At 47.0% G+C, this 16434-nt stretch overlaps 1 protein-coding gene across 1 annotated transcript in view; it reads right to left on the reverse strand.

Moving 5' to 3' along the window:
• Positions 1-2071: 2071 nt before the first annotated feature.
• The window catches only part of BFSP2 (beaded filament structural protein 2), a 74370-nt gene continuing 60007 nt past the window's right edge, over positions 2072-16434 (reverse strand). The window contains exons 5-7 of the mRNA XM_082392797.1: positions 8598-8729; positions 3679-3899; positions 2072-2362 (exon numbers count right to left, since the gene is read on the reverse strand). Of these exons, the coding sequence (XP_082248923.1) occupies positions 2359-2362; positions 3679-3899; positions 8598-8729 (357 nt within the window). The 3' untranslated portion in view covers positions 2072-2358. The remainder of the gene's footprint in view (positions 2363-3678; positions 3900-8597; positions 8730-16434) is intronic.

The following is a 16434-nucleotide window of genomic DNA, read 5'->3' on the forward strand; positions in this document are numbered from 1 at the left end:
GCTCTGCCTGCTTTGCTTTGTTTCTCCTTTTATGTGCACGTGTGAACTCCTCAAAGAGATTGTAAACCCACCAGGGCAGAAACTGTCTCTTCTTTTTACTGGGATCCCCAAAGTCCAACAAAATGTCTGGGCACCAGCAGGTGCTTGGAAGTGTGATAGATGATAATGAAGGTGAGACTTAAGGACTTTGGTCTGAAATCCGGCGGATGTTCTAGCAATCTCAGTGGGAGTTTACACTGTGCTCCAGGAGCCAGGCCAGAGGCCAGTGGAATTCATTACCTCGTCTGGAAGTAGAGCCTGTCTGCGCTTTCGGAGGAGTCCGTCGGGAGCCCTTCTCTGGTCTGCCCCAGAGCAAGCGCTCTGTCCTTGAGACCGGCACAAGCAGCGTTCTCCCTGCCCACCTGTCAGTGAACTGCCGCCAGAGGGTAATTGTACTGGATGTTGTAAGAGGGAGTCTGAGTTAAATGAGGCCCCAGAGGAGTCAGGGGGCCCGCAGTGCCTTTTCTTACCTGTTAATGAAGCCTCATTAGAAGCAGCAAGAAACTGCTGAGAAGTGGAAGCACCAGTCTGCTGGGCTCTCCCTGCCAAAGGATGATTAACTTAATGGTTTAAGGCAGCGGCTCTTTGAGATTACGGAGCCAAGGAGACTGAGTGTGTGCGGCCCCGCACAGCGTGTGTCTGGTGGGAACTCAGGAGGGTGTGCAAATCCATCCTCCCCTTCCTCCCGTGGCTGAGACAGCGTCCAGGTTCTGGAAAATGCACAACCATTCAGACACAGAAGTACCTCCTTCTGAGGCCCTCCAGCTGTGTTTAGGTTAGGGATTCAGGTCTTGGCTGGGGGGCAAAAATTCATTGTAACAAGTAAAGAAAGAAAAGAAACAGACCTCAGTGAATGGGCATTTGATATAGCCAGGCGTACACTCTCTCTTCTGGGGAGGCCCTGGTACCCAGTGTTTCAGTCATGGGCACCCCTGGGGTGTGCAGCTGCGGAGGGGATTGGTGCTTTGCTGAAATGCAGCTTTGCTGAAGTGCAGCGTTAGGTGGTGTCTTGATGATTTCTGTGCCTCAAACAGCAGAGGGAATTGTGCGAAGGTGCCATACAAACTGTAAATAGCTGTCCTGCCCACGGGACTTATTACAATTTCTTTGATCCTGGAAGCCAAAAAGGGAAAGCAGCTGGAGCAATTTCAACCAGGAGACCTAATGTCTTGCCTTGCTTCTCTTTCCAGCTTTCTTAAGGGTAAATAAGATTTCGTTTGTTTTCGTCGGCCCTAGCTATTTGGAAGCCCAGGTACTGAGGGAGGGCGTCTTCCAATGTGCCCATATTGGACACATGGTCCTGTCTGGATTAGCAGCTTATGTGAGGACAGAGACTCAGCTTGGATATTTTGGTCTGCAATTCTGTGTGACAGGTGGACTGACAGAAGCTTGGGGGAAGAACTGAGAAATTAAGTCTGGGCTGCGCGTGTGGTTTTGGAGGCATGCAAGACTGCGCTAGGACACAGGTGGTGGTTTCAGTTTTAATCAGAAGGCAGGCGAGTCTTGGCTGGGTATGTGGCGGAATCGTGAACTATATTTGGCTGGCCTGGGCTCTGAGAGGGCTGGGGAAGGACCCTGGAAGTATATTCTGAGGCTGCAAGTGTAGGCAACCACAGCCTAATTCATCCCCCACAGATTTAAACTGAAGTTCCCTTTAAGCTGGTCGAGAAGTGCTCTGCTAACAGCAGTGAACTGGGTGTGTCTGTGCATAACTACCCTCTAAGAGCACGTTAAAGCCACCCAAATGCTTTGTGATGCCTGTGGTTATGATACACACAGACCCCCTCTCTAGCAAGAACGTTGCTTTTGCCTCCAGTGGTGGCAACCTTGCCTGCCATGAGCACAACTCTTGCCCAAGAAGCACATTTATGTTGATAAACCCAAGAGCAGCTGACCCTTGAACAACGAGGAAGATGGCGTCACGCTCAAGGACCCTTCCCGAAGCCTTTAAGAATGGCCCCATGAGGAAAGGCCAGGCAGGTAAAGTGATATCCATCTCCATTCGACAGTGGATTGAACAAGGTGGGCAGACTGGAAGCCACACACAAAGCATTTATTTGGAGAGGGGCAAGGGAGGTTGCTCAAGCTACAGACTATTTGAATTCAGGCAGCAGGACACTCTCCACTTCCAGGAAGCTTTTCAGCTCAAGCTGAGCCAACTGGGGAATCCAGCAGGGAATCCAGCTTGGGATGGGGGTGGGGAGGGTGAGGGAAGATGCGGGTTGGGGGGTGTGAGGGGGTGGGGACTCCTCAAGGAACTTCGTTGGTCACTCGGTGAGGAAGGCAGCATTTTCTTCATGAAAAGAGGGTGTTTCTCCATTAGCTGAAACAAACAAACAAAACCCAAAAAACACGTTTGAGTGAGACAAGCAATGGATGATGAAAATTAGTAAAGAAATCACAACAGAATTGTATGAAAGGCAGGTGTCTCATGGAAAGAATTTGGCCTTTGGAACAAGACAGTTTGGCTTTCAAATCCCACCTCCCTGGTAATTAGCTGTGTGACCTTGGGCAAATGATTTAAGCTCTCTGAGGTTTTGTTTCCTGTCTGTGAAATGGGGATAATGATGTAATTCTGGCAGGGTTTTGTGGAGAAATGATGATAACATAGAGCTTAAGACTGTGCTGGCACATAGCAGGCACTCACTGGATGGAGTCCTTATATTCTTGAAGTAAATTCAGTCTATCTTGTTACATTTTGTATTTGTTTAATACGATTTTGTGTACTCAGATATTCATAGGTATCTGAAAAAATTAGCTTTGTTACAAACATCTAGCTTTTATAATCAACAGAAATCAATCCAATAAAAAGACAGCTGGAAAGGAGCTGGATGACAAGTTTTTGTTTGAAAGAGCAAGGGTTAGGTTGCTTCCATGTGGCCCTCTTGCCTTCTGAGAAAGGGATGGTACAGAGCACACGGGAGACCCAGGAGACCTAGGCTCTGGTCCAGCTCTGCCTCTTCCTCCTATTCTGATCACTGGCAAATCCTTTTCTGCACTGGCCTTCTTATTCTCTCTGGAATCAGGAGGGGTTGTACTACGTAATCGATAAGTTGTCTCTTAGAGCTGCTGTTCTACTATGTATTCTCTTCCTCATTCAATGTATGCCACAGAAGGGACCTTGGAGGGCAATATGAAGATATAGAATTGTGATAAAGGCTTCAATTTCCTTAAAAAGCTGGCAAGGAAGCTAAGCCCCAAGACTCATGCATACGCCACAGGAATCCTCACCCATTAAAAAAAGACTACATATATATGTGCATGTGTATACATATATGTATATATACCACATAGACACATATACATACATAGACCATGTATGGTAGGAAGTACGCATGAACACATATAGGTATGTCTATGGTGTGTGGCTGTATGTCTGCATCTATGAATGCATACAAACATCCACACATATACATATACATGCATAAGTACATAATATATTTTTGTCTATATATTTGCGTATATATGAATAGAAAAATCCTGGAAGGACACAGGCTGTGGGAGTGGGGCTGGGTGTTGGGAAGTTTGGGAGGTGATTTCTCCTTTTTACACTAATTACTTCTATAGTGTTTGAAAAATCGTCTAGTTTAAACCCATGAGTATCTACTCCTTTCCTAACAAAGCCGAGCAGAGACGCACCCGCTCTCCTCGCGGTCCAGCAGCGCGTGGTAGGACGCCACGTCCCGCTGCATCTGGCACTTGTGTGCCAGCAGGTGCTCGCGGGCCTGCAGCTGCTGCTCTGCCTCCGTGCGCATCTCCCTGAGCTCCGCCTCCAGCCTGCTGACCACCGCGCCCAGGTTCTGCAGCTCGATGTCGTGCCAGTGCCTGGCGTCGTGCAAGGTGTTCTCCAGGCCTCGTTTCTACAAGAGAGGGAATACGGTCCAGACCCAAGGCCGATGGGCAGGGCCCTGGAAGAGGGAGATGGGCAGAGCAGTGGGAGGGGCTGGCATCGGCCTGGTCTGTCTGTTTCTCCCAGGACGATGACCTTGACAGGCTGATGTGGCTCACTGGGGAAGTAATGAATCATCTTGGGGAGGCCAGAGTCTTGCTTAGTCTGATTCACTGATCCTTCTGACAGGGGTGGAGGTGGGGAGGGAGAAGAGGAAGAAGGAGGGGGAGAGAGACAGGAACCGGAGAGCCGTATGAGAGAGAATGATGAGAGAAGAGGCAGATGAGTGAGAGAGAGAATGAGAGAGGACAAGTGAGAGAGAGAGATTCACACACACACACACACACACGCGCGCGCGCGCGCACGCGAGGCAGTTTGCAGGTGTTTTTTCAAAGAAATCTTGCTCCCTGAGCCGCCTCGGGGATTTTTTTGCTCCTGACTCCTCACCCCTGGGCCACCTCCCTCCTCAGTGAACTGCCACCCACCTTCCAGCTGGAATGCCGTCTCCTCCTGCCTTCCTCCCAGATTCCCACAGTCAGAACGAACGTCTCTGGCCTCTACACACTCACTGTGGTTTTTTATGTTTTAGTAGCACATCTTGCTAGTTCCTCTGCCCCTTGCTGCCCCTTCGCCCCCTCCTCTCCCTGAGCTGTGCTGTGCAGGTTGGTCTCTACTCCACTCGCAGCTTGGTCATCTCTGTGGATGACTCCTGTGTTGATGCGTCCAGCACAGATCTCTTCCCCAAGCAGACTCGGTACTGAGGTTCTTACTGGAAATATATGCAGGCCATGGGCCCCATTCAAATCAAGGTGTCCAAAATGGAGCCATCGGCTTCCTTCGGAACCTGCTGGCCCCTCCTCTCCTGTGCTCCAGCTGGTGAACCCACATGAGCTAGAAACTGGGGAAAGATATGTCCCTGATCCTGCTTCCCTCCCAAATTCAATCATTACTGAGTCCTACCTCTTGTACATTCTGAAACATTTTCCCATACGTGCCCCCTCTTGTCCAGCCACCAATGCCCCAGATCGATTCTTATCACCTCTCACCTGGGGTAACCTCCGTGGCCTCCTAGCTCATCTCCCTGCCTGTGGTTCCTCCCCCTCTACATCCCCCTGCAGCAGCCACAGTGCACTGTCTAAAGTCCAAATCTGGGCTTGTATCTCCCCTTCTCCTCACCTGGCTGACTCCTATTCACCCCACGTCCAAGCTCAAGGGTCACCTCTCCTAGGAAGACTTCCTTGATGCCCTCTTGCCTCTGCCACCACCAGGCTGGGTTAGGGTGTCCCTCCTCTGGGTTTCACAGCTACCCAAGCACATGCATGCCCTTGACCTTATCATAGCAGGCTGAGCTTCTTAGGGGCATGTCTCCTCTAGCAGATGCTGAGCTCTTTGAGAGCAGAAACCTAGTCTCTGTAACCTCAGCGACAGGACAGGGCCTGGCACAGAATAGGTGTGTGTGTGTGTGTGTGTTGCCCAAGTGACAACACTTGTATTATGGTTGCATTTATTGCCCTATCTGTCTCCCCACTAGACTGAAACTTTCTTCTCATCTTCCCATATACCAAGCCCTGCAAACTGTAGGGCTGACCAATAAACACATATAAAAATAAAACATATATATAAATAAACACATATAAGGCATACCTTAAAAAGTGGTATGCCTCTCTCTTTAACATCTTTTAGTAGTAGTAATTATGTAGTTCTATAATTTAGCATCTGGCTTTTTATTTTATATAACACATAAGAAACAAATAAATATCCTTCTAAATTGGACTGAGTCAAGTCTTGATGAAACAAGTTTCTATATCCTCTTTTGACCACTGTGGCTGAAATCGAAGATTCTTGGTCATGATGTCATCTTGAATCATGACTGCTGTTAAGCAGGGGCCACCATATTATCTTATTTAAATCTTCCCAATTCCATAGGATATGAGGAAGTTGAGTCAGATTCCCATCCTAGGTATGTCTACAGGTGGCAAAATGTGATTACTGGAAATAAATCTAGATCAGTGTCTGGTCTGGTTATTATTTTGCTGGTGAGATCTGAAAACCCCTCCATGGCAGTGAGGATGCAGAAATGGCCACCTGGACTTTGAGAATCATTTGTTCCAACCTCTCTGGGTTTTCTCCCTTTGTTTATCAGGAAAGTGCTTGGTTTGTGAGCGGTGGTTGTTGACATTGGACCTGTAACACATGTGATTTGGGAAAACCTTTCATGGAATCAGGTTTGGATCACCTGTCTATAGTTTTTGCCCTGTGTACGTGGTGACTTTTCTATGTGGCCTGGGGTTTTTCGCTGAAGACTTAGGACCCACTGTCCAAGGTGGGTTCATGGGAACACGAATCAGAGGTGCCGTGTCTTTTCCATTCCACCTTTAGAATCCAAGTCAAGCTTCTGCACCTATGTCCCTGACATCTTGGCCTGGTTCTCACAGAGATGCCTGTGCTTGAGTCTCTATGATCAGCCACTGCTGTGGGTCTCCTGCCCCAGCCCACTCACGACACAGCACCAGCAAGCAAACTGAGGTCACAAAAGCATGCTTACTCTTGTCTCTAGAGATCTGAAGGGACTTCCTTAAATTGCTAAGCCCTCTGGAAAGTAAAATAGTGACCTTCTGTGATTTCTGGACTGAATTCCATTCCTGGTCTGAGTTGACTGAACACAGAGCTCAGGAGCCCTTAGACACCATTACTGATGCCTGGCTGCCGCTATAAACAGTGCCTTGTTGGCAAAGGAGCTGAAAATGTCACCAGCTCGGCTGTCTGAGGCTTACATAGCTGTGAGGCCCTGTGTGTGCACAGGTTGCTGTGACTGAGGGTAGCAGCATGGCTGGATGAACTCTGCCATGTTGGAAAGCTGTAGACGTGTGTGCTACCTGTTCTGGCTCGCCTGTGTTCCTAACCTTGCCTGCAAGGCCCAGCGACCAGAACTCTGATCTGCTAGAGCCACAGGGGACAGAGGCAGCCCATCCTGGGTTCCGAGCCCAGCCAGCACGTCACTGCTCCATCTTCTGGTGGGGGGGTGAGTTCTTGTCCTATTTGTCCCAATAGTCAGGACCATGGGGTTTAAGTGTGGTGATCAGATGATGCCAACTTGGGGCTATTATACTAGTGGTTATAATAATAATTTTATAAGGATAATTAATAACAGATACCATTTATTGACTGCTCACTCTGTGCCGGGCAGGGTGCTAAGGGCTTGACCTGCATTATCTAGTTAATCATGCCAATGACTTTATGAGGAAAATGCTACGATGGTTCAGTGGTTGACCACGTTTCCAAAGGCAGCTGCAACAATGCTCTCCATCCCACCTGCACTTTCCCTCCATAATTTTGCCACTGCCTCATCAAGAGGCAGATTCCTGTGGAATCTGGGCTGGTCTGTGACTGCTTTGACCAACAGAATGCTGTGTAAATGATATTCGGGGACTTTCAAGCCCAGGTGTTAAGAGGCCTGGTACCTTCTGTGCTCACCCTCTGAGGGAAGCCAGATGCCATGTCAGGAGTCCAACAATGTAAGACTGCCATGATACGAGGAAGTCAAAGCCAGCTACGTGCAGAGGCCACGTGGAGAGAGAAAAAGAGATGCAGAGCTGAGGCAGCGGGCATGTGAGCTGAAGCAGCCGTTCTTGGACGTTCCAGCCCCAGCAGATGCCACATGGGATGGAGAAGAGCCATCTCTGCCGAGCGTTCCCTAAATTGCTGAATAAATGAACAAATGATTTCCTGTTGTCCTAAGCCACTAACACAGCAGATGGATGTGATAACCAAAATAGATCCTCACTGTACAAGGGAGAAAACGGCATCTTAGGGAGGTCACACAGCTAGTGAGTAGAGGAGCCAGGATTCAAGACTCCAGGGTCTGAGCGCCCGACCCCAACTCCACAGGACTGCCACCGTCTAGTGCGTGATAGAGCCAGAGAGCTCTGCCTCTCGACTTATGACTCGTGTTAATGGGCAAATCCCTGAACCAGTTTTCTCTTCGGCAAAATGGGATGCAGTCACAATCCACCCTACTTAATGTTTCCATGAAGCTCTGATGAGAGAATGCAGGTGAGCGTGCTCTTATTACTGTTTCTATCACTTTGAAGAAATTGTGTTTTGGGCACTGTACCAAGTGCTTTGGGGACATAAAACTAATTAGACATGATCCCTGCCCTCAAGGAGTTAATGTGAGTTCAGTGCATGAGCTGATATAACCACATGAACCAGGGGGCTCTGAGTGTGAGTGGGTGGCAGGTGGGAGGGATCACCCCAGCTCTGGAGTCAGGGTCTAGGCTTCACGGTGGGTGTGGCACTTCGGTGAGCTCCACTCTGGAGAGTGGAGTCCACTTTGCAGCTTTTAGACCCCACTGTCAGTCAGTCATTGGCCGACGGCTGAGGACTGGGGGGGCACACCTACCATCCTAGGCCAGGTCTTCTTTTCGGCAGAGGGCAAGTCTCTGGGCATCTGTGGCGTCAGCAGCCAACAGTCATGGCAGCAGCCTGGTGAAGGGGATTTCGCTGGGGCACTAACTGTGTCTACTACATTTGTCATTTGGTATCGGATGATCCTTTGCAGCCCTCAAAACTCATGTGCTGTGAGATGGGAAACCCATATGACTACAATTAGACATTTGAGAGTAAAACTTCACGCAGGAAAGGCCAAGGCTGTTCCTGGCCCACTCACCAGGGCCCGTAAGGATTCCGTCTCAGCCTGCAGGCTCTGGATTTGGCAGGAAGTGTTGTGCAACTCCACCCTGAGGGCAGCAGCCAGCTTCTCTTCCTGGGTCTGGGCCCTGCGGGCCACCTCCGTCTGTTGCTGTGGAGAGGCAGGGGTGAGCAAGGGGAGCCAGGGCCTGAACCCGTCCTTCCCTCTTACCTTCTCCCGTCACCACCCCGCGGCCTCTAACGCAGAGGAAACAGCCATTTGATTTAAAAATCACTCTTTTTCTATTGGCACCCACACCAGCTTGTATTCCAACATTTATTTAGTTTGAACATATAATGCATGCAAATGGAATAAAATTCAAAAAATTTTCTAAAGGATATATAGTAGAAAGTCTCCTTTTCTTCCTGTACCCTAATTACTTTGTTCTCCTGTTTCTAGTTTCTCATATCTCCTTCCAGAAATATTTCATATATTTATAAATAAATGCATATGAGCATCCCTCCTTGCTTTGGTACTTAACATATTTTTAGAAATTATTCTATAGCAGTATATATAGATCACTTACATTTTTTTAAGGGCTGCATGGTAATGCCTTGCTTGGAAGTACTACGATTATTTGGAAGTTCCCCACTGATGGACACTTAGCTTGTTTCCAGTCTTGGCCCATTATGAACAATGATGCAATCCCTCATTTTCCATACATGGGAGGATCTCTGAGGGGTAAATTCCTGTAGTGGAACTGCTGAATCAAAAACGTAAGCATTTGTGGACTTCCCTGGTGGCTCGGTAGTTAAGAATCCGCCTGCAATGCAGGGGACACAGGTCTGAGCCCTGGTCCGGGAAGATCCCACATGCCGCGGAGCAACTAAGCCCGCGAGCCACAACTACTGAGCTTGCGTGCTGCAACCACTGAAGCCTGCGAGCCTAGAGCCTGTGCTCCGCAACAAGAGAAGCCACCTCAGTGAGAAGTCCACGCATCGCAGTGAAGAGTAGCCCCCGCTCGCCGCAACTAGAGAAAGCCCGTGCGCAACAACGAAGACCCAATGCAGCCCCCCTACCAAAAAAAAGTAGGCATTTGTAATTTTGATAAACGTTGGGAATTTGTAACCGCTTCCAGTGCTCCAATTGCCCCACACCTTGCTCAAACAAGGAGTGAACAAACTTGACCTGATAGTCCCTGTTTCCCTGTAAAAACCCATCTGACCACACTGTGAATTTAGGGGGAAGGTCTGTGCCTTGAACCTTCTCCCCAGAGCAAGATGGATATATTCTGATTACTCCTCTTTGCTGGGGAAAAGGGAAAACACGAGAGCTCTCCCTCATTTATCTTCAGTGCAGTCTGATAAAATGTCTACAAGTCAGTGATGTAGAAGAAAATAAACTGCTTTCTCTCTTAAGTTACTGGCTTTCTGAATTTGCCATCTTTACCACATATGAATACTTATTTACAGAATTATGCGCAAATAGTCCAACCTAACTGACTGGCTAAGAAATCCCAAGTCAAAAGGCTCACATCTCAGTAGTAGTTCTGCCAGTTCTTGCTGTTTGGGGGCTATAAAGAGCTCAACAGAAATGTCCATTAAAGGCTTGGGAGCAGCTGAAGGAGAACATAACCCGTGGACCCTCCTCTGACTGGTTGGCCCGTGGCTGTGTGTCTCCGGGCCATCATTCAGCCTCTCTGAGTTCCAGTCTCTGCCCGTAGATGACATTGAGTGGGGAACGATAATCATATGATGACTGCCTCCTGGGATCACTATGAGGCTCCCATCAGGTTATGCATATGGAGGCTGTTAGAACCTTAAAATCATGCAAATATTGGCTATATATATTTTCCATGTGTAACAAGGAATGTAGTACCCAACAAATGAGTTTGTAAAAAGCTACTATGAGTTGAATACTACTAACGATAACTAATATATTGAGCATTTTGTGCCAAATGCTCTGTTAACTGCATTTTGTTTTTTTTGTTTTTTTTTTGGCTGTGCTATGCAGCTTGTGGGATCTTGGGTCTCCAGTGGTGAAAGAGCAGAGTCATAACCACCGGACCACCAGGGAATTCCCTTAACTACTTTAAGTCCATATATCATTTAATCTTTACAACCCTGTGGAGCAAGTGTCATTGTTATTTCCATTTTACATGAGGAAACTGAGGCACAGAGAGATTGAGCTATTTATTCAAGATCAAATGGTCCGGACTTCCCTGGTGGCTCTGTGGTTAAGAATCCGCCTGCCAATGCAGGGGACACGGGTTCGAGCCCTGGTCTGGGAAGATCCCACATGCCGCAGAGCAACTAAGATGGGGGCACCACAATTTCTGAGCCCGGGCAGCTAGAGCCCGTGCTCTGCAACAAGAGAAGCCACCGCAGTGAGAAGCCCACACACCGCAATGAAGAGTAGCCCCTGCTCGCTGCAACTAGAGAAAGACCGTGTGCAGCAATGAAGACCCAACACAGCCAAAAATAAATAAATAAAAAAAATTTTTAAAGAAGGAGCATATGGCCCATGAGGGTCAGAGCTGGGATTCAAGCCCAGCAGCTGACCCCAGCGCTGTGCTCTTAACAACCAGTACTTAATGCTGCCAATTCCACCAATGCCTCTACTTAAGACCCTCCAAATTAGAGCTGTCTCCCTCAAAGTGAATGTGGATCCCTCTAAAATACCCTCATGGTTCACCAAGTCCTGTGATCAGTAGCCTGGTTTTTCTTCCTCCCTCTGGTGCCGGGGCCTGGCCAGATGGGCTGCGTGGGAGAGGGGTACCCCAGCAGACAAATGGAGTCAGAGTGGCCAGGGGCAACCATGAGCTGAAGTTGGCTCCTAAAAGCTCACAAAAGCCAAGTGCTAAAGTTTCAGGAATTTTGTGAGCTGGTGCTTATGCAGCCATCATTCAAAATTAGATTATATCAAGTTACAGTCGAATAAGTTATATGAAAAAGGGTAATACATAAACACATCACTGGCTAATTATTTTGCATTTTATCATTATCTATGCTACTGAGGTAATTTACATCAATGGTACTTGTGTGGTAGAAATAACACATAATGCTGTGCTCCTGCACATCTCTTCCCAACTTTGTGCTCATTTACATCATGTTAGTAGTTTGAAATCAGCCATGGTGAGAGTATTTACACCATGGAAACTGGCAAACACTACAAATCAGAGGTTGAATTATTGTTTTGTTGATTGTCCAGATGTAAGAAAGGGATGCAGAAAATGTTAATAATGCAGATTAAACTTAAAAGTGGGTCATGTCTGTAGCTATTGCACTGGGAATGGCACAAAAATTAGAGGGACTATTCTTCCAGTATCTGAAAATTATCATGTGATTCACAAAGAAGTCACTCACAACACTGATGAATGCACTCATCCAAATATTAACCAAAATTCATAGCAGAGCTATCCTCATTCATCATTGATGTGAGTGACTATTTGCTTAATCAGATATTAATAATCAAGCATTTTTCTGTAATCTGACTTTGTGACACTATTGTTGATGACAGAATTATAAAAATGGTTGGTGGATTTCGCAAGAAATAGCAAGTCACACTGAAGCTATAGATGCAAATGGAAAAGCAAAGTATTTTATCTTAAAATGTGTCATTTCTAAAATTACATAAAGAAAACATCACTGGAAACTTTTATGTTACCTTTTAGGTAGTGTTATGAATTTGACTGGCACATAAAAACATATGTTTACATTTCCTTGCAGAGAGCAGTTGGGAAACATCCCCAGCACAGGACGGGTAAGAGCCGGGCATGAGGGGAAGTCCAGTCCCATGGAGGCACGTTTCAAAGCCTTGGTGGGCAGGTCTGGGGTAAAGCTGCTGGCCAAGGCCATAGCCCCGGCACTGAATGAACTGTCCCTCCTCTCGACTCAGATAATGTACTCGGTAGTTCAGTGGCACACACTGGTCTCTGGAGAAATGAATCCCCAGGTCTTAGTTTTATTGGCAAAATGCTGTACCCAAGTGTTTCCCAGATATTCTTGGACAACCAGCATGGTTTGTCATATATCTGAATACTAATTCAAACTGTTTTTATTTGAACCAATTCACTTTTTCTTTGTAAATAAATGTCTTTAAAATGTAAACTACAGTTAAGTTCTCAGATTTTAAAGTGTGTCAGCATCATCTGGGGGACCTTGTGAAAATGCAGATTCTTACTCAGGAGATCCTGAGTGGGGCCCAGGAATCTGCATTTAATGATGCCTGGTTCATGGAAGCAAAGTTCTAGATTGCTACAGAAACTGATAAAACTGTATTACTTGCCATAGATAAAAGATAACTGGAAAAAAATCAATAAAATTAAAGCAAGCCACTGTATTATATTCTAGCAAATGTTGCTTGCCAAGCTGCTGAGTCTCAAAGCTGGCTTTCTCTTTGTTGAAAGGCAAAATTAATAAGTATAAGAGCAGTGTTAATGACGTCCCAGCACCAAATGGAAACTTTCTTGCACCATTTTTTAATTAAGATGGAAAGAGAAAAATAAATTAATTTGATCACTGTGTGTTTCAATTTTGTTTTATATCACGTCCCAGACCTTCTCAAATCAGCTTGCCACAAATGATACTTGCCCTTCATCTGGGGACAGTTAATTGTTTTAACTCACCTAAAAGTGTTACATGTTCTTCTCCAATGGCTTTTTAGATTTATGTTTTCTCGTTATTATAATAACTCTACTTCTGTTTCCATTTCAACCCAATGCCTACAGATTTCTCCTCACAGACCGAATAGGAGGTGTGTGGTTCTAGCTCCTGAGCATGGGAAAGCAGGACTGATCTGTCACTCAGTGCCATTGCTGGGATGTGTGCTGAGGTTCAGATATGTTGGTTCCCAGGCTTGCAAACCAGCTTGAATTCTGGGCTCCACTACGCACGAGCCGAGCCACCCAGGTTTGCACTCCAGCTGTGTTTCTGGGGCAGGAAAGCATGTTGGCATTTTGAAATACGCTAAAAATTTTCAAATTAAAATTTACAAATTGGCACAGTGTTGCACATGAAGGATGGATGTGACAGACAAAGAGCAGCAGGCTGTCAAGTAAGTCAGAATGCAGAATTGGAGGGTCTCCAAATGGAGGGGAAAAGAGCCATCTCCACACCCCACCCATTTGGCTGATTAGCATTGCCATTCCCCAAAACACCCTCGGCGACTGGAAAAAATGGCCACTTTGTGGTGTGAGAGGAGAGTGAGAGTTTAGGAGGGGGCAGAATGTGGAGAGCAATGATGCTGGTGTGTTCTTAGCAGAACACATGTCCAGGCTGAGCCCTCAAGGGTGGACGTGTGCAGCCTGCCTCTCCCCGAGCAGTTGCTGCGTGGGTTCCAGCAAGTCACAAGCTCTCTGGTTTTTGCAGCTGGGGGACAGCTTTATGAGAGTATTGCTCTGCTGCAGAGCACAGCTAACGGCCTTGCTCTTAAGCTTCTCAGATCCCACAGGATCACACAGACCTCATTATGGTCACTCTCATGGAGAAAGGGAAAGCAGTGGGCTTCTTGGGGACAAAGGGGTTCCCGATCTTGCATGATAGAGGAAGCTTATCCGCAGGGAAGGCACAGATTTGTGGTCTGGAAAGATCCTGACAGAAGTCTGGCCTAACCTTTTGGTCCCTCAAGACAAAGCCCTCCCAACCTCACACAAGATGTCACTTGTGCTCATCCTTTAAAAAGGGGATGAATCAAGGTCCGCCTGCTCCATGAGGTCTGTCTGGGTCAGAGTAGCAGTTAAGAGTGTTGATTCTATAGTCAGAACATGTGGTTTGAATCCCTGCTCTGCCATGGTCTAACTGTGATTTACCTAACCTCTCTGTGCCTCAGTTTCCTCCTGTATAAAATGGATAAAATCACAATACCTATCTCGGGTTGGGAAGGTGAAATGAGAACAGACCTGTCAAGTGCTCAGGACACTGTCGGGCGCTCTGTAAACCTCAATAAATGCACTGCTGGCCCTGCTTTCCCAGCACAGCTCACTCTGCCTGGCGTGGTCTTTCTGTCCGTTGTCTCCCACCTGCACCCCAGCCAACCTCACACTAGACTGTGGCACCTTGTGTGCAGGAACAACTTCTTACTCACCCCTCGACACCCCCGGGCACCTAACATGGTTTTTACCCCTAGAACATGCCCAACGATGTTTATTGGAGGTCTGCAACGTGTTCCAGGTGCAGGCTCGGGACTCCGGAAGAGGAAGATCTACCAGGAATGGAATTAAATCTCCTTTTCATTAGGAGGATCGGCTGTCATTATTGTAATGATTATAAGGCACTTTCCAGTCACCCAGTGTCATATAAATGTTATTTAGCTGAGGATAGATTTTGATAGGCAGCACACACACACCTGAACTACCCCAGCCAGACGTAGGATTCACTTGGGAGAAAGCTGGATGCCATCCAGTCTTCACCAGAACATGGGTCCTCCTTAGTGGGAATTAAAAAGAAGTGCATGTCTCACTCGGTGAAACATCAACATTGGCAGAAGAGCTGGCCTGGCTAGGCTGAGCCATGTCTCTCCTTGAACTTACATGAGAGCTGCTTGGCTGTTTAAGCGGCTCTCTTTAGGGTGTAGGACCAATTCCCAGTCTCGGTCAAAGCTGCCAAAGGAAACACAGAGGAGCATGTGGCTTGGCAAACTCGCTGCCCTTTTGGTCGTGAGTGAGCACACCCTGCTGATGAACGAGGCAGAAGGGGCTCAGCAAGGAGGGGTATTCTGAGGAGAAAAATAAATTCTTCATCCGCAAGTAATTATTGGAGAAGTCTAAGAGACAGCATTTTTGTTCGGGTTCATGGAGATCATCCCATTCCTAAGAAGGCTCGCCTCTGCTCTGTCCCTGCCAGGAGACTAAGTGTTGGATACGAGCCACCTTACCTTAATTTCTCAGGGATTTGGGTTGTTTTGTCTTTGCAGATCTCTTAGTTTTGAAGTAAGATCCCTACGCTTTTCCTGGGAAAGAGTTACTATTAAGAAATATCTAAGACAGCTTTGAGATCGGCAGAATCAGTGGCTGGGGATGAGCAAGAATTGAAGCCAGGGACGTTGTGTCCACAGCACCAAGCATGGGGCCTGCAGCCTGGTTTGTGGTTGACAAATGGAGTGTGAATGAGTGAGTGAAGATTCCTTGGTGGAGGGTATGAGGATGAGGTTACAATGGTGGATGGGTGTTGACCAGTCGTGGGGTTGGAAACACAATAAAGGAGATGAGGACCTGGCGCCCCCCCCCCATGTGGCTGTGCTGGGTAGTGGGGTAAAGGACTGGCAGTGCCCCCTTGATGAGACAGTCTCGTTATTTTCCTTAGTCTGGTACCCTACCTTCCTGCCCCCAGCCACACCAGCTGGGTCACACCACCGTAGCACACAGCTGTACTAACACTTCCTTACGGGCTAACAATATCTTTTGAAAGCCAGCTGGAACTACCATAAATTAAGTAAAAAGACAAGTGACAGGGAGTTCCCTGGTGTCCCAGTGGTTAGGACTCTGAACTTCCAATGCCAGGGCCTGGGTTCAATCCCTGGTCAGGGAATTAGGATCCTGCAAACCTCGTGCTGTGGCCAAAAAAAAAAAAGACAAGTGACAAGCTGGGAAGATATTTGCAACTTATATCACGGAGAGAGGACTAATTTCTCTAATTTACAAAGAGCCACCACAAACCAGTAAAAAAGAATCCCAGACCTAATAAAAATGGGCAAAAGATATGATCTGATAGTACACACAAAAGCAAATATGGATGAAATTCAGCATGTAAAAGGATGTTCCACCTTCCTCATTATATGACAAATGCAAGATAAAAGTATACTGAAAAACCATTTTTTACCTATAATATTGGCAAAGATCACAAAGTGATCACAAACTGTGAGAACTCACAGTATCAAT

The sequence above is a fragment of the Balaenoptera borealis genome (assembly GCF_965194805.1).
Source record: "Balaenoptera borealis genome assembly, chromosome: 5".
In the NCBI taxonomy this organism is placed as follows: domain Eukaryota; kingdom Metazoa; phylum Chordata; class Mammalia; order Artiodactyla; family Balaenopteridae; genus Balaenoptera; species Balaenoptera borealis.